The sequence below is a fragment of the Mustela nivalis genome (assembly GCF_964662115.1).
Source record: "Mustela nivalis genome assembly, chromosome: 13".
Lineage (NCBI taxonomy): Eukaryota > Metazoa > Chordata > Mammalia > Carnivora > Mustelidae > Mustela > Mustela nivalis.
In genome coordinates, this window is record NC_139032.1 from 58,484,004 (window position 1) to 58,501,866 (window position 17,863).

The 17,863-nt window shown below is 48.6% G+C and overlaps 1 protein-coding gene across 15 annotated transcripts in view; it reads left to right on the forward strand.

The window, feature by feature from the left end:
• The window catches only part of NPR2 (natriuretic peptide receptor 2), a 49,684-nt gene extending 31,899 nt beyond the window's left edge, over positions 1 to 17,785 (forward strand). For 11 of the 15 annotated variants that reach the window (XM_082694734.1, XM_082694733.1, XM_082694737.1 and 8 more), the window contains 22 exons: positions 1,218 to 1,493; positions 2,309 to 2,514; positions 6,673 to 6,786; positions 7,081 to 7,216; positions 7,658 to 7,752; positions 7,930 to 8,062; positions 8,264 to 8,348; positions 8,815 to 8,935; positions 9,098 to 9,172; positions 9,382 to 9,459; positions 9,909 to 10,013; positions 10,109 to 10,180; positions 13,542 to 13,701; positions 13,866 to 14,021; positions 14,100 to 14,268; positions 14,427 to 14,573; positions 15,043 to 15,166; positions 15,362 to 15,430; positions 16,606 to 16,780; positions 16,852 to 16,950; positions 17,224 to 17,315; positions 17,444 to 17,785. In XM_082694734.1, coding sequence (XP_082550860.1) covers positions 1,218 to 1,493; positions 2,309 to 2,514; positions 6,673 to 6,786; positions 7,081 to 7,216; positions 7,658 to 7,752; positions 7,930 to 8,062; positions 8,264 to 8,348; positions 8,815 to 8,935; positions 9,098 to 9,172; positions 9,382 to 9,459; positions 9,909 to 10,013; positions 10,109 to 10,180; positions 13,542 to 13,701; positions 13,866 to 14,021; positions 14,100 to 14,268; positions 14,427 to 14,573; positions 15,043 to 15,166; positions 15,362 to 15,430; positions 16,606 to 16,780; positions 16,852 to 16,950; positions 17,224 to 17,315; positions 17,444 to 17,509 — 2,753 coding nt within the window. In that variant the 3' untranslated portion in view covers positions 17,510 to 17,785. Of the gene's footprint in view, positions 1 to 10; positions 1,494 to 2,308; positions 2,515 to 6,672; positions 6,787 to 7,080; positions 7,217 to 7,657; positions 7,753 to 7,929; positions 8,063 to 8,263; positions 8,349 to 8,805; positions 8,936 to 9,097; positions 9,173 to 9,381; positions 9,460 to 9,908; positions 10,014 to 10,108; positions 10,181 to 13,541; positions 13,702 to 13,865; positions 14,022 to 14,099; positions 14,269 to 14,426; positions 14,574 to 15,042; positions 15,167 to 15,361; positions 15,431 to 16,605; positions 16,781 to 16,851; positions 16,951 to 17,223; positions 17,316 to 17,443 lie in introns of those variants that run through there. The other 4 variants (XM_082694741.1, XM_082694731.1, XM_082694738.1 and 1 more) reach the window with 4 other exon arrangements.
• The last annotated feature ends 78 nt before the right edge of the window (positions 17,786 to 17,863 follow it).

Consider the following 17,863-nt stretch of genomic DNA (forward strand, 5'->3'; position numbering starts at 1 on the left):
CCTGCCCAGGGAGTCACACTCGGCCGCCGCCGCCGGCGCAGGGAGCGGAGACGGGCCCCGGCCGCGGCGACCTGACCTGGACAAGCGGCGCGCCTGGGGGCCCAGGCGGGGGGCGGGAGGAAGCGCCGGGCAGCGCCGGCCGCCGGGGCCCAGGAGGAGCGGAGCAGAGAGGAGCTGGGACACGGGCGGGGCCGCCGCAGCTCCGGATGGGACCAGCGCCCTGGGCCCGTTAGTCCAAGCTGGAGCTTCTGGAGAAGCCTTCACAGGGAGATTTACCCCTGCCTTTCCCTCTCGTTCGGCCCAGGCCTTGCTTCGCTCCCCGCCCGCCCATGGTCTCAGTCCTTCCGCGGTGCAGGCCCCCTCCCACCTTACCCCCTTGGTCCTCCTTTTCGCAGCTCTCAGCCCTCCCAGCCCCTTCAGCGGGGAGGTCCCTCAGGGCCTTTTCTTTGTACCAGCCTCCCCCCCACCCCCACCCCATCCCAGTCTCTGATCCCCTTTTCTTTCCCAGCTTTATCAGGTTCCTTCACCTCTCACGGTCCCCATCCCAGTCCCGGGCCCCCTTGGTCCCTCCCTGTTTGTGCGACTATACTCAGCCCTTGCTCCTTGCCCCGGGCTGGTAGACCCACTCTTTGCCTCTATCCGTGGGGCTTTGTCCTATCTCCCCCTCTCCCATCGCCACCGCTTTCCGTATCCCAGCCTACCTAGCTTACCCCACTTCCCTTCCCGGCCACCTTCCCCAGGTTCCAGGCTGGGCTGTGCTCGTGCCTCCCCCCTAGGCCAGAGTGGCACCAGGTTCTGCGGGTGCTGGGGCTGCTGCTTTCTCCCTATGGCACTGCCATCACTCCTGCTGCTGCTGGCGGCCCTGGCAGGTGGGGTGCGTCCTCCCGGGGCACGGAACCTGACACTGGCGGTGGTGCTGCCGGAACACAACCTGAGCTATGCCTGGGCCTGGCCACGGGTGGGTCCCGCAGTGGCTCTAGCTATGGAGGCGCTGGGCCGGGCGCTGCCCGTGGACCTCCGGTTTGTCAGCTCCGAACTAGACGGTGCCTGCTCTGAGTACTTGGCACCACTGCGTGCGGTGGACCTCAAGCTGTACCACGACCCTGACCTTCTGCTGGGCCCTGGTTGCGTGTACCCTGCTGCCTCTGTGGCCCGCTTTGCCTCACACTGGCGTCTTCCCCTGCTGACTGCGGGTGCTGTGGCCTCTGGTTTTGCAGCTAAGAATGAGCATTATCGTACCCTGGTGCGTACTGGCCCCTCTGCTCCCAAGCTGGGTGAGTTTGTAGTGACATTACATGGGCACTTCAACTGGACGGCCCGTGCTGCCTTGCTGTATCTGGATGCCCGCACCGATGACCGGCCTCACTACTTCACCATCGAGGGCGTCTTTGAAGCCCTGCAGGGCAGCAACCTCAGTGTGCAGCACCAGGTGTATGCCCGAGAGCCGGGGGGGCCGGAGCAGGCCACCCACTTCATCCGGGCCAACGGGCGCAGTGAGTGTGGTCCAGGTCCAGGTCCAGGTCAGGGTGTGGGGGGAGGAGGGTCGCTATCGCCCTGGAGCTCAGCACTGGGAGAAGGTGGATGGAGGTGGGCACTGAGGAGCTGGTGGCTGGGGTCAAGAAGCACGCGTGGACAGAGCATCTGTGAGAGGGTGAAGGCGTTCTATTAGGGAAGCTTGTGGACGGCACAGGCAGCTGTAAGCCAGGGATAAGAGCTAAGGTGGAATGAGAAGTGAATCCTGTGTCAGGGAAGAATGTGGGATTGGGTGGAAATTGAATTTGGGGAGCAGTGTGAGATGAGTGCCCTGGAGTAGTGGATGTGTATCCATCTGTGAGCAGAAACTTCTTAGACTGGGGCACCAAGACCCCTTGGTGGCAGAAAAATAGAGAGGACTCCATAAATGAACTTTTGGGGTTCAGGAGATTTGTCTGGGAAAGACAGGGTAGATGACACCGAGAGAAATTCTGAGCAATCAGTGCTTTTGAGCCTAGAGAACGGCAGGGCAGAGAGGAGGGTTGGGTGGGGGGCAACAGGCAGAGCTCTGGGAAGAGGAGGGGCCTAAAGCTGATAGCTCCCTTCCTCTGGGGTCTGGAGTCACACTCTGACCTCTGCCAGATGGTCCATAAGGCCCCAGGGTACTTATGAGATAGACTCCAAGGGGGAGGGATGGGGAGCATATGTTGGGTGGTTGATAGGTTAGGGCACTCTCTTTCCTGCTAAAGATGGAAATGCAGATGGTTCAGAGAGGGGGCTGTGTGGGGACTGGATCCTTTCTAAGAATTCCCCTCTGTCTTGTACCTTTTCTCAGTTGTGTATATCTGTGGCCCTCTGGAGATGCTGCATGAGATTCTTCTTCAGGCCCAGAGGGAGAACCTGACCAATGGGGATTATGTCTTCTTTTACCTGGATGTCTTTGGGGAGAGTCTCCGTGCTGGCCCCACACGCTCCACAGGCCGGCCCTGGCAAGACAATCGCACCCGGGAACAGGCCCAGGCCCTCAGAGAGGCCTTTCAGGTATCATTTGAGCCAGACTTGAAGGAGGGGGAAGAGGAGCTTCTTTGGACATTCTCTGTCTCTCATAAGACCTGCAGAAACCCCAAATACAGGGCTGGACTTATGAACTATAGGAGGGAAATGAACAGAGGCTTTTTAAGTTTCATATCATTCTTTCCTACTTCTCCACTTTTGTGGCTCTTTTTGGTGTCGGCACTACCTCCCAAGATCCCAGAACACTCCTAAGTCCCATACTTTGAGAGAGAGAAGTTCTAGAAAAGACCTGGTTCCAGACCCTGAGAGGACTTCCAACCTTTCTGGATAAGTGAGGCATGATTGTAGTACAGTTAGCTACAAGTCTGAGAAAGATGATGCTGTGTGTCCCGGAGCAGACACTGAGAACTTGAGGCGGTTTGAGGAGGGACACTGAATGGGTTTAGGAAAGCCTTTTCATAAAGGAGTAAGAATCTATTATGACTTGGAAGATAGATGTCATCTTCCTAGTCTGAGTGGGAGAAAAGATGAAGCAGCCTGAACAAAGAGAAAAAGATAGGAAAGGGCATTTTTGGGGGACCAAGAAGACACTGACCTGCCAAGAAAGAAGGTTGGCTTGAAGCAGATATAGGAAATAATGTTGCAGAGGTATAATCAAATTAAGGAGTGCCCTGAACCTAAGATTAAGATACTTGGACTTGAATGTGGGGTCCTTGAGATTTTTTTTCAAAGAGAAATACAGAGACAGAATTCAGGTTGGCTTAGGAGAGGAAGAGGCTAGAGGCAGTAAGATTGCCTATACTTGGGTCTTGAATGGGGTGAAGTGGTATGGGTTTGAATGACAGTGGCAGTAGTAGGAGTGGAAAGACATGAATTTACAAAATAATTTATGGGGAAAATTGACATGACTCCATTCATTTCACTCCTCAAAACTTTTAATGACTGACTTTCTACACAATAAAATCCTGACATCACAACATTTCAGACTTTCTACAGTCTGTGATCAGCTCAGTTTTTCTTTTCTCTCTCTCTCTCTCTTTTTTTTTTTTTTTTTAAGATTTTATTTGTTCATTTGACAGAGATCACAAGCAGGCAGAGTGGCAGACAGAGAGAGAGGCGGAAGCAGGCTCCCCGCGGAGCAGAAAGCCTGATATGGGGCTTGATCCCAGGACTCTGAGATCATGTCCCGAGGTGAAGGCAGAGGCTTTAACCCACTGAATCACCCAGGCGCCCCAGCTCAGTTTTTCAATTTTGCCTCCTGGTGTCCCTCTTGCCCAGTACTCCAACCAAACCGACCTCTCTCAGTTCCCTAGCCTCTGGGCCTCTGTGTTCTCTTGCCTTTGTGCTCTTTGCTCCTTTTTTCTGGAATGTACTTCCTTCCCTCATCCCAAATCTCTGCCTCTTCAAATCATACCCATAAACTGTTCCCTGACACTCTCACCAATTTTTCACCAATTTATATATACATGTATTATTTATTTATTTATTCACATCCCTCCTTTTCCTGAAAAGGATTTGAGGGGGCCTATGGGGATTCTCTGAGTCTAAAATTCAGTAGATGTGTACAAGGGCTGGACTTTGATGGTTGTCTTCCCCAATGAGTAAAGTTTTATGTGGCTGTCAGTATATACTTGGTTGTATCTGACTGTGAGTGACATGTCTGGGTCTGAGTCCATGACTGTCACACTTGAACATGGGCAGTGGTAGGATGGGTTTCATTTATGCTATAACTTTTGCCTAAAAGAACCTTCTTACCTTTGTCTGTCTGAATAATATTTATGTGTTCTCTAAGACTCAGATGAGTTATTTTCTCTTTGAGGAAACAATCCTTAATTTGGACTGAATTTCCTATTCTTGTGCTTAACTCTGTCTCCTGTAGAATTTGCCGCATTGTTCAGTTGATGTTTAATTCATTCAAAGATTGACTCATTCTGTTAGTATCTACCAAGCCCCTATTATATCCCAGTCACTCTGCTAGGTACTGGTATACAGTGGAGAATGTAACAGATGTAGTCCTTGCCTGGAGCTTACATTTAATGGGAAGGACAGACACTAAATAAGCAAATAAATACAAACTTAGAATGACTTGCAATGAATTTTACTTTAAAAACCCACAAAAAACAAAGATAAAACAAAACAAAGGCCTCTCATGTAAAGGGAATAAAAGGGAATTGTACCTTATCTAGTGTGGTCGAGGAAGATTTCTATGTCTCCTATCAGAAGGACCAGGAGATTAAAACTATTTAAAACGCAATACTAAGATGTTTATTTGCCTCCTTACTCTTTTTTTTTTTTAAGATTTTATTTATTTATTTGTCAGAGAGAGTGAGCATAGGCAGAGGCAGAGGGAGAAACAGGCTTCCTGCTGAGCACGGAGCCCGATGTGGGACTCGATCCCAGGACACTCAGATCACAACCCGAGCCGAAGGCAGCCACCTAACCAACTGAGCCACCCAGGCGTCCCATGCCTCCTTACTCTTACCCCTCACAGTTGTACAGTGGAGTTTTCCAGAGGGTACATGATGTGGGCTGCTCTTGCCAGCCTTGCAGCTGGAGAAGGTGTACTTGTGTATTCTTGTGTTTTAATTCCTAAAATGAAAATATTGATAGATGTACCATATACTCAAAAGCTCTTTGTGGTCCTCAGTAACTTTTAGTTGTATAAAGGGGTCATGAAATCAAAAAGTGTGATAACAGCTAGTCTAGGAAACAGAGAAGCCTAGAGAATTATGAAGTGCTTAAAAAGCATTAAAAACCTGTTATCAGCCTTTATTATTGAAATATAAATTGTGTTAAGCATGATCTTTTTGAGCTTTTTTACTGATTTTTTAACATTGTTTGTTAGCAATATCCTACCCTTCTATTTTTCTTTTATTCTTGAAGTAGGTGTTATTGAGCAAACTTTTCCAACCCCATCTTCAGGCCCCTTCTCCTTTTAAATTTTACCTGAGTGGGGGAGAGTATTACAAGAATGTGATCAAGGACCCTAATGCTCCAGTAAGAATAATTAGAATAATTACACTATGAAGCAAACACTAGTCTAATGTAATGAATACATACTAGAAACCAACTTTATTATTTCCTTCCTAGAATGAATTGATATAAAATAAATCATGTATAGGTGATTTATCTAGTATCTCCGTGTCCACATGTACTTTCAGTGACAGGAATGAACAAAACTGATAGAAGTGAATAGATTTTAAGCTATCATTTCACAAAATGCATTGATCTGAATGAAGTCTTGCCCAGTTTCCCATCCAAGGCAAAAGCTGGTTCTCGGTCACCGTGCGAGCCTGAGGTGTAGGCAGAGGCCAATACGTCCATCAGCTAAGGAAGGGGCAGTGTGTAAGGGCACTGGGCGCCAAGTGGGCGTCCCAGTGAGAGACAGGGATGTGCTGACCCAAAGCTAGTGAGCTGTGGGCCCAGCTGAGATTGAGTGTGTCATTTGTGTAGCTGTGAAATGCGTGTGGGCATATGACTCTGTGTTTTCTCTGTGACACGTGTGTATTACTTAGTGACGTATAGGACCGCACCAGTATGCAGGACAGGGCTGCTTAGGGTGGGTGTTCTGCACACGTTAAGTGAATGGACCCACAGCTTTTCACTGACAGAAATGTTGTCTCTAGGTATTTCCCTCGGGTGTCCTAGAACCTGAAATCTACTTAATTCACTGGGTGGAGGCACTGTGTCCAAGTGGCCTGGAGGAAAATATCAACACTTTACTGATCACATGAACAGTAATGAACACCTCAGAGAGGAGCTGCTGATCCGTGTTGTCCTTGATAGCGAGTGGGTGCCCAGAGAGGCTGGGATGGAGCAGCTGTGAGGGCCATGGCAGCCTGGCAGGGAGGGCTGCCTGGTGGTAGGGGCTTCAGGAGGATGAGGGGCAGGTCTGGGGGTTGGAGTTGATACCATCTATTTCCCAGGTTCCATCTTTCTAGAACTGCGCACCTTTCATGGAGGAGTGCCACTCCCCTCTTCCCCGATGTGTTAAACTCACACCACACGTACATCCCACACTCAGGTGCACGCACAACTCAGAGCTTCGTATCCTTTCGCCCTTCAGACTCACCTGTGTATATTGTGTATCATGAATATTTCACCGAGCTTCCCTGTCTTGCTTCCTCTCTTCCCCAATGCCTATCTTGAATCCTGTTCACTCTCTTCCATGTGCTGTTGGTACAGACAGTATTGGTGATCACTTACCGAGAACCCCCAAATCCCGAGTATCAGGAATTCCAGAATCGTCTGCTGATAAGAGCCCGGGAAGATTTTGGTGTGGAGCTGGCCCCCTCCCTGGTAAGTAGATCTCGCTTTCCTGAGATTTGTGCCAGGCATTGAGGAAAGGCTCTTCTCCTTAACTCAGCCTTGGCCATGCAGCCAGCCCAATTTGGGGACCATCTGCTGTCATCCAGGGTTTCCCTTCTGCTCTTCTGTCCAGTGAGGTAGGGATGGCATGTTAGGAAGAGAGGCGGGAAGGAAGCAAACCAGAGAAGAGAGAAGAGGTAGAAGGAGACCCCAGAGACAGGAAAGGGGGCTGGGGAGGGGCCTGGCTGGACATTTGGAGAGCCCTGCTGAAGTTACCACCCCTAGATGAACCTCATTGCTGGCTGCTTCTACGATGGGATCCTGCTGTACGCTGAGGTCCTGAATGAGACAATCCAGGAGGGAGGCACCCGGGAAGATGGACTTCGAATTGTGGAGAAGATGCAGGGACGAAGATACCATGGTAATGGAGAGGGTTAGGTGGAGGCCAGAGTGCTGTGGTCGGGCCAGGGAGCAGAGTAGGCAGAAGAAAATATAGATGGCAGGGGCAGAGAAAGAGTTAGGAGGGGTCAGAGAACATGGTGAAGATGGCCATGTATTAAGAACATGGGTTGGGGCGCCTGGGTGGCTCAGCGGGTTAAAACCTCTGCCTTCGGCTCAGCTCATGATCCCAGCGTCCTGGGATCAAGCCCTGCATCGGGCTCTCTGCTCAGCGGGGAGCCTGCTTTCCTTCCTCTCTCTCTGCCTGCCTCTCTGCCTACTTGTGATCTCTATCTGTCAAATAAAATAAATAAATAAATAAATGAACATGGGCTGGGGGGGATCTGAGGTAATCAGAGGAATCGAGCACAGGAGAGAGGCCTAGGGTAGATCTCAGAGGAAGGGCTACTCTTTTCTGTCTTAGGTGTAACTGGACTGGTTGTTATGGACAAGAACAATGACCGAGAGACTGACTTTGTCCTGTGGGCCATGGGAGACCTGGATTCTGGGGACTTCCAGGTGATGGGGGGAGGAGGCAGGGTGGAGATTGTGGGCCCTGAATAGCCAGCTTTCAGGGGTTCAGTGGGGCAGAATCAAAGGTACTAGAGGCAGAGACTTGTTGGCTGGAGCTCTCTCCTGGGTGGGTGGTAGGCTGGGGAAGCAGACCCGTGGGCCCAGTTTTCTCCTTCCTCACAGCCTGCAGCTCACTACTCAGGAGCTGAGAAGCAGATTTGGTGGACAGGACGGCCTATTCCCTGGGTGAAGGGGGCCCCGCCCCTGGACAATCCCCCCTGTGCCTTTGACTTGGACGACCCATCCTGTGATAAAAGTGGGTGTGTGCAGGGGCTGGGAGTCATCCTTCCTCCCCTTACTTCTGTCCTTTCATCTCCTCTCCCTAACTCCCTCTACTTGTATACCCCCTCCTCACTCCTTTCCCTCAAGAAATCTGTCCACACCCTGCACCCTGAGCACCACCCCTCCCCAGCCGCAACTCCACACAGTCTTTCTCAGGGTCCCTTCCCTCCTTCAGCTCCACTTTCAACACTGGCGATTGTGGCTCTGGGCACAGGAATCACCTTCATCATGTTTGGTGTTTCCAGCTTCCTCATCTTCCGGTGAGTTCTGGGCTTCCCACTGACCTGCCCCCTCCCTCCCCCTGCTCAGCCTTCTGGAGGTTAGGGGGACTCTTAGCTTGACGGTCCCCTCTTCTTAGGCCTAACACCTTTGTCTCTAGCCTTTCTCATTGTTGAGCTTTCAGCCTAGGTGTTGTTTTCCCCCTTTTGGTCCTAGACTGAGCGTCCTAATGAGGGGTTTTGCATGGGGTCTTCTAAGGGCACAGGTGAATTTTCCATTTTAAGAAAGAACTTTGACCTTCAGCCTCTGTGTTTTGCAATGAGCACAGGGCACATATCCCTGTGGGGTGGGGAACACAGCCTCCTGTGGCAGTCCTGCTCTGAGTGCCCCCTTGGGTGTAGCAGTGGCAGCTCTGGGCGCTGCGGGGAAGCCCCTGCAACCGCACTGTTAGCTCATGGGGTGGGAGGATCGGGCTTGCCAGTCAACTGAGGTGTGCAGTCCTTACAGAAAGCTGATGCTGGAGAAGGAGCTGGCTAGCATGTTGTGGCGCATTCGCTGGGAAGAACTGCAATTTGGCAATTCAGAACGATATCATAAAGGTGCAGGCAGTCGCCTCACACTGTCGCTGGTGAGCTCTGGTCTCAGCTGTCCCTCTGCTTCCCTCTGAGTGCCTGTTCTTTTGTACCCTGGACCTTTCCCAGCACATTGGCTTGTAACGATAGCCCCTGCACTGCCACCATCATCTAATGTTCCTTTCATCCTTCCGCCTCCATGTTGCCCTTGGCCCCAGCGGGGATCCAGTTACGGCTCGCTCATGACAGCCCATGGGAAATACCAGATCTTTGCCAACACCGGTCACTTCAAGGTGAACAGTCATCTGCTTGTTCTGGTCCCCACCATTTCATCCTGTCTCATCCCCATCTGTCACCTCTTGCCATGAACCTCTGCCCCTCATAACCTTCCTTTCTATGTCTAGCTGAGTTCCTGGATGTTCCCACACTTCTCCAGGATTTCCTACCTCTCAAGAACTCCTGATACTAACTTAACTTTTCCCCCTTTCACTCCCACCATCAGGGCAATGTTGTCGCCATCAAACATGTGAATAAGAAGCGCATTGAGCTGACCCGGCAGGTCCTGTTTGAGCTCAAACACGTATGTAATGGTGTATGGGTTAAGGGTGAGGGATAAATAGGGATGGAGAAAAGAGGGGAGGGGGAAGAGGAGAATAGTAAAATGGGGTAGGAAGACAAGGGGCTTATTTATAAAGGATTTTAAGTTGTAGGTACAATTAAGAGAAAGGTCCTGTTCAATGTAGTGGTTTCTTTCTTTTTTTTTTTTTAATATTTTATTTATTTATTTGATAGACAGAAATCACAAGTAGGCAGAGAGGCAGTCAGAGAGAGAGGAGGAAGCAGGCTTCCCACTGAGCAGGAAGCCTGATGCGGGGCTTGATCCCAGGACCCTGAGATCATGACATGAGCTGAAGGCAGAGGCTTTAAGCCACTGAGCCACCCAGGCGCCCCTAATGGTTTATTTCTGCATCTAATTTTTAATTTCTTTCAATTCTTTTTTCCTCTCCCACTTTTTGTTGTTTTTGTTAGATGAGAGATGTTCAGTTCAACCATCTCACTCGCTTCATTGGTGCCTGCATTGATCCCCCCAACATTTGCATTGTGACCGAGTATTGTCCTAGGGGGAGTTTACAGGTAAGGGAAAGGTGGAGATTTTAGGGATGGGGGAGATGAGCACATGTTAGCTAGTGGGCATAATAGTCACATAATCTGTTCTGTGTCACTAACAGGATATTCTGGAAAATGACAGCATCAACTTGGACTGGATGTTTCGTTATTCCCTCATTAATGACCTTGTTAAGGTGAGTCTTCCCTGCTCTTCCTTAAGAGTTCATCTGCTTTAGGGATGCCTGGGTGGCTCAGTTGGTTAAGCTGCTGCCTTTGGCTCAGGTCATGATCCCAGCGTCCTGGGATCGAGTCCCACATTGGGCTCCTTGCTCAGCAGGGAACTTGCTTCTCCCTCTGCCTCTGCCTGCCGTTCTGTCTGCCTGTGCTCGCTCTCTCTCCCTCTCTCTCTGATAAATAAATAAATAAATAAATCTTAAAAAAAAAAGAGTTCATTTGCTTTAAAATATCTTTCTTTTTTAAGATTTTATTTATTAGAAAGAGACAGAGCGCAAGAATGGGGCAGGGGAGGACAGAGGGAGAAGGAGACTCCCCTCTGAGCAGGGAGCCCTATGTGGGGCTCCATCCTAGGACCCTGGGATCACGACCTGAGCTGAGGGCAGATGCCTAACTGACCGAGCCACCTGGGTGCCCCTAAAATGCCTTTGTTTCTTGATCTTTGCTTTCAGTTTCTCCTTCTAGTCCTGTGAAAGTTCCATTCTCTCCAGTTTCCCTTATTCTAATGATTGGGTAATGATGGGTAAAGGTCTGGAGTTTTTTTTTTTTTTTTTTTTTAATTTTTTTTTACTAACATATAATGTATTATTAGCCCCAGGGGTACAGGTCTGTGAATCTCCAGGTTTATACCTTCATAGCAGTCACCATAGCACATACCCTCCCCAATGTCCATAACCACCTTCCTCTCCCAATCCCCAGGCCCCCGGCAACCCTCAGTTTGTCTTGTGAGATTAAGAGTCTCTTATGGTTTGTTTCCCTTCGATCTCATCTTGTTTCATTTATTCTTTTCTTACCCCCCACGTTGTGTCTCTCCTTCCTCTTACCAGGGAGATCATGTGATAGTTGTCTTTCTCCGATTGACTTACTTTGCTAAACATAATACCCTCTAGTTCCATCCACGTTGTCGCAAATGGCAAGATTTTATTTCTTTTGATGGCTGCATAGTATTCCATTGTATATACATACCACATCTTCTTTATCCATTCATCTGTTGATGGACACCTAGGTTCTTTCCATAATTTGGCTATTGTGGATATTGCTGCTATAAACATTAGGGTGCACGTGCCCCTTTGGATCACTACATTTGTATATTTAGGGTAAATACCCAGTAGTGCAATTGCTGGGTCATAGGGTAGCTCTATTTTCAACTTTTCGAGGAAACCCCATGCTGTTTTCCAGAGTGGTTGCACCAGCTTGCATTCCTACCAACAGTGTAGGAGGTTTCCCCTTTCTCCGCATCCTCACCAGCATCTGTCATTTCCTGACTTGTTAATTAGCCATTCTGACTGGTGTGAGGTGGTATCTCATTGCAGTTTTGATTTGTATTTCCCTGATGCCAAGTGATGTGGACCACTTTTTCATGTGTCTTTTGGCCATCTGGATGTCTTCAGGTCTGGAGTTTTTAATTGGGGGAGATTTATCTGCCACAAAAAGTCCTACACATAGCTGCTCCTTTTCCCCCCAAGAAAAACCAAAATTAAAAAAAAAAAAAGAACACTAACTAAAATTGTAGAGAAATGAAGAAACTTAAAACTAAGAGCTTAAGAACTTAAAACTAAAACGTCTCTCTATAGAGAAACAAAGAAACTTAAAACTAAGAGAAACGAAGGAAAATTATACTAAACCTTTGGTATCTTCCCGTATATTAGTTTTTAGCTATTTTTTTTAAAATTCTGGTGAATTCTTTTTTTTTTTCTCAAAGATTTTATTTATTCATTTGACACAGAGAGAGAGATCACAAGTAGGCAGAGCAGCAGGCAGAGAGGAGGAAGCAGGCTCCCCGTCGAGCAGAGAGCCCCATGCGGGGCTCCATCCCAGGACCCTGAGATCATGACCCGAGCCAAACGCAGAGGCTTATCCCACTGAGCCACCCAGGTGCCCCAGTTTTTAGCTATTTTCAAGTGACCCCAGTGGTTCATGGGTTTGCAAAGGTATGAATTTGAATCTTGCATGGGTTGGACAGGTGTTTATAGAGCAATTCCTGCAGCTAGTGGATCACTTGTACCACACCTGAAGCTGGCTTTGGTTTTTCTGTTTAATTCTCATGAAATTACTTAAAAAAGTCTTGTGTGTGAAAATTTGCCATCATGTGAGAGATAAAATATTAGGTAGAGTTGATATGGTGGCTGACTGTGATGATAATATAAGAAAAACAGGACTCTTGAGGGGACTCATGATTTTTAAAAAATTAACATATAATGTATTATTTGTCCCAAAGGTACAGGTCTGTAAATCATCAGGCTTACACATTTCACAGCACTCACCATAGCACATACCCTCCCCAATGTCCATAACCCACCCACCCTATCCCTACTCCCCCACCCCCCAGCAACCCTCAGTTTGTTTTGTGAGATTAAGAGTCTCTTATGGTGTGGAGAGAACTCATGATTTAGTGGAAAATTGGTTTAGAACAAAGCCAGAAGTCTAATCCTTTCTGTATTCACAAATTTGGTGACTCTCAAAGGTTTTATTGCTATCAAAAGGAATAAAAGGAAGGCGTTCACAGACACAAGAGTTATGAATTGTGTAGGTCCAGGGCTAAATATTTAGATAGAGGTATTTTGGTTAGCATACAGTACACTGCCTCCTTTTTCTCTTCTACCTTACCTGATGGCTCCCAGGGTTTCATTGTGGGAAGCACCACTCTGCCTTCTTAGGACCTGCCTTATAGTCCCTCATAAGCAAAAGTTTTTCTCTTCTGGCTTCTGTGTTGGCTTGGCAGCTGTCTCCCACTTTTGTCTGTCTTCCAGGGTTTTACTAATTGACTATTTTTTCCACTTTCTCTCTGGCCCAGCATTCTCTTTAGTAGACTGCTTTCCTCCTCCATCCTGACTTGCCTACCCAGACATGGCTGTATGTTAAAGTTTGCAAGTGGCTAGTTTTCCTCAATGCATCTAGGTGCTTGGATTACCGGGGTGTTTAGCCGTGTCTTCCTAAGTAGTGGCCATACATTTGAAGCCATCACGAGTGTCAGTCATATCATGCTTGGAGTTTATCTTCATAGTTCTGTTCACTACTCAGAAGACTGACTTCCCTTTCCAGGGCAATAACTGATAGCTCCCCTGTCCCTCCCGTTCAACATTTCACCTGTCCCTGGTGCTGTGGTGCCAATATACTGTTAATGGTACCAGGAAGGGATGACTCTCCTACTCTGCCCACTTCCATTCATAGAAACTTACTGTAAAGAACACCTTCTAAAAGTAGCTTATTGTTTTTATGGTCCCAAGCTCTTTAGACACCTAGTTAATGCCCATCTCATGGAGAAGGGGGTATCCTAAGCCGGATATAATCCAAACCCATGACTTGTTCTGTATCCTGCAGGGCATGGCCTTCCTCCATAACAGCATTATTGCATCCCATGGGAGTCTCAAGTCCTCCAACTGTGTGGTGGATAGTCGTTTTGTGCTCAAAATCACAGACTATGGCCTGGCCAGCTTCCGCTCAACTGCTGAACCCGATGACAGCCACGCCCTCTATGCCAGTGAGGCCCTTCCCTGCAACCCACTTTTATATTTCTCCTCTGGCCTTGATCATTTCCACCTAGGGAGTGTGGGAGAGGGAGATGGAATGACAGTAATATGGGGAGTATTATGGGCTTGGGGACACTATTTTTGAGGACCTGGCCAACCTGTTCCCTCTTTTCAGAGAAGCTGTGGACTGCCCCAGAACTGTTGGGTGGGAACCCACTGCCAACCACAGGCATGCAGAAGGCTGACGTCTATAGCTTCGGGATCATCTTACAGGAGATAGCACTTCGCAGTGGCCCTTTCTACTTGGAGGGCCTGGACCTCAGCCCCAAAGGTGAGAGTCAATCTACTGCCCATAGACCCCTCTACCTAGGGGACCCTGTTCTTCATCCAAACCCTTTATCACCCTCAGAGATTGTCCAGAAGGTCCGAAATGGTCAGCGGCCATATTTCCGGCCAAGCATTGACCGGACCCAACTAAATGAAGAGCTGGTGTTGCTGATGGAGCGATGTTGGGCCCAGGAACCCGCTGAGCGGCCAGACTTTGGACAAATTAAGGGCTTCATTCGCCGCTTTAACAAGTGAGAGGGCACTAAGGGGCGTGGACTCCCCAGGGATAGAAGCCTCATCAGTTTTGGTGGTGGAGGTGGGGCTGGTGGGCAAAGAGGGTAGGTTGGGTAGGAAGTCCTGGGAGTCTTGAGAGAGTGGGAGCAGGTACCATATCCTGGCCTCCCCCCAGGGAGGGCGGCACAAGCATATTGGACAACCTGCTGTTGCGCATGGAGCAGTATGCCAATAACCTGGAGAAGCTGGTGGAGGAGCGCACACAGGCCTATCTGGAGGAGAAACGCAAGGCTGAGGCTCTGCTCTACCAAATTCTACCCCAGTGAGACTTTGGTCACCTTCCCAGATTTTCCTTTGGTATTCTGTGCTGTTGGGTTCTCCCTGCTCAAGCTCCTGAGAACTCACTTCCCAGCTCTTAGAACCCTGCTTTGTTTCATCCTGATGCAGTGAGACTTTTTGGCGATAGCCTGTGTGTTTTCATTCTGTCCCTGAATGAGATATGCTGCCTTCTTCCTGGCTTCCCACCCCTTCTTTTTAGGACACGGCTCTACCATGCCTTTGCTCTAGCAAGCGGATATAGAACAATCCCAACTTGAGACATTTAGCCCCCATCCCCAGGGGTCCCCTTCCAACCCCCACCACTTAAATACTTTACCTTGAGCTTGTCCCAGTCGCCTTCCTTCTTTTCTACCCGGCTTAGTTTTCACATTATAATGCATCTCTGCTCTGCCATGCACTCATTTCCTCTCTCCTCCCATCCTCTCTCTCTGAGTTTGGCCCTTGCTTCCTAGTTCAGTGGCAGAGCAGTTAAAACGGGGAGAGACTGTACAGGCTGAGGCCTTTGACAGTGTTACCATCTACTTCAGTGACATTGTTGGCTTCACAGCTTTGTCAGCAGAGAGCACCCCCATGCAGGTGAGAACCAGGAGTAAGAAGTAGGGGGCGGGATAGGGATCTGGGGGAGCTTCGTTGGGGCATAGGAAGCCTTGATAGTAGGGGAGATTCTTTTGTTCTGGAGTTCCCATATTTTGTTAGGGCTTATGGGTTAAGAATTCTTAGAAAGTTAGGCTCAAGTCTCAGGGACTCTACTTTCCTTCCCATCCTTGTTAGGTGGTGACACTTCTTAATGACCTGTATACCTGCTTTGATGCCATAATTGACAACTTTGACGTCTACAAGGTGAGATCTGGGGCTACCCTCCTTTGGAGACCACCTTGAAAACCCAACCTCTCCAAACACTACATGCCTTACCCTGCTCGATGGTTAGTTTGCCCTCCTGGCTGTCAACACCCTAATCAGAACCATCACAGAATTTAGCCCCCATCTGCCACTTTTTGCCTGGGGTTATAAATATAGTCTATCCATTTTTTCTCAATCTCTCCATCCCTTCTAGACATGGGAGAATCATATGGGATATAGGTACAGAATGATTTATTAGGGTGAGGGACAGGCTACCTTGTAAAAAATTTTGTTAAGTCATTGAGTTGGCACACAGCGAGCTTTATTATACTTCAGAGTAAAAACCATTGGGATTGAGGTGTTGATTTTGTAACTAATTGTGTGGCCTTGGGCAAGTAACTGGAAATCTCCTTGAATGTCAGGAATTTTACCTATAAGTTAGGAATAATAGATTTATTGTGGAAAATGTCTAACACTGCATAGTTAATACTGTTCCTGTCCCTTCCCTTTGGACTTACTCTACCATGTTTTTCATCCTGTAACGTAGAACTCCCATACACTCTTCACCCAGAATCACCAGTTATTTGTAATTTACCCCACTTGCCTTATTTTTAAAAAATCTGTATGTCTATATAATTATTTTCTGTATTATTTGAGAGTAAGTTGCAGGCATGGTGCCCCTTTATCCCTAAATGGTTCAGTGTCTAGTTCCTAAAAACAGGCCATTCTTTTGTGTACTTCAGTACAATTAACAAAGCCAAGCGGCTGCTTTCTTACCTTGCACAGTTCAGGCTGTATGAGACCTATTTCAGTGGGCCTGCTTGCCCTTCTCACCAGCCTCTGTGCTCTTCAGGGCAGCCCTGTTTTCTGGCTTCCCATTTCCTGAGAGCAGAACTTAATTGTCCATGTCTTGTTGCAGAGCGGGTATCCATTCATTCAGCAAACACTTACTGAATGTTCGCCATGTACAAGGGTGGGATAGGAGGATTTAAAGATTCCCTGAAACTGAACCCACCCACCTCTACCTCCGCCAATTCTCACTTACTTTCCAGTCAATGTGCTGGCCTCCCAGGCTGTTCGGTTGACTCATAGTGGTGTCCAGCTTATCTTCTTCTATGCTTCTCCATTCCCACTGATACACATAGAGGTGACATTTTAATCCCCATCTCAATCAGGTAGAAACGATTGGAGATGCCTACATGGTGGTATCTGGCCTCCCAGGCCGAAACGGTCAGCGCCATGCCCCGGAAATTGCTCGTATGGCCCTAGCATTACTGGATGCTGTTTCTTCCTTCCGCATCCGCCACCGACCCCATGACCAGCTGAGGCTACGCATAGGGGTCCACACGGGTAAGGCTGACTCTCCCTCCAGTCCTTGTGTCTGCTTTTCCCAGGCTCTCCCAACCTGTTTCTTCTCCTAGGGCCCGTCTGTGCTGGGGTTGTTGGCCTGAAGATGCCCCGCTATTGTCTTTTTGGAGACACGGTTAACACTGCTTCCCGCATGGAGTCGAACGGTCAAGGTAAAACATCAGCCCTCAACCCCAGCCTTAGCCTCAATGTGTGTTGTCCTTTTCTTCTTTTCAGAGTTCCTCAAATCTCTCAATCTGAGAGACCACAGTTCCTGACTGCCCCATCCTTGGACACATTTTGGTTCTAGTGCCTGTGCCCTGGGAAAGACTGAGAGCCTCCTGAGGGGTGGTGGTCTGGTAAAGCTCTCTCCGATACCGCCAATTCTTCTCTTGTCTTTTCTTTGATTCAACTCCCCACCATCCCCACACCCCATCCCACTCCAGCCCTGAAGATCCATGTGTCCTCTACCACCAAGGATGCCCTGGATGAGCTAGGATGCTTCCAGCTAGAGCTTCGGGGGGATGTGGAGATGAAGGTGATGGCAGGCCATGGGGAGGGATCAGGGAAAGGGAGGATGAAAGCAATTATGGGACCAGGGGGGAAAGACAGAGATGAAGGAATACCATAGAGGAATCTGAATTATTTTCACTCCCCCACTTCCAGGGAAAAGGAAAGATGCGAACTTACTGGCTCCTAGGAGAGCGGAAAGGACCCACTGGACTCCTGTAGAACTTACTTCTTCCCAAGTCAGTCAGTCTCCTGCTGCTGGTACCTGGGGGGGCAGTGGTCACCATCTCTCCACACATCAGAAATGGACATTGTCGTGTAAGATGGAAACCAACATGCACAAATCCTGCCTTATATGGAAGTTGTTGCTCTTTGCAGCTCAGCCTTGTACATATACCCGCCTCGCTCTGGCCCGGTTCCCTTCTTCCTTACCTTCTGTAAATATCTGTATCTAAACCAGAATATTTTGGCCAAATATAAAACAACAAAAAATGTCATGATGTCGGAGTCTGGGTTAGGGGCAAGTCCAAGGAAAAGTTATGGGGTGTGAACATGGTAACGCGTGGACTCACTGAA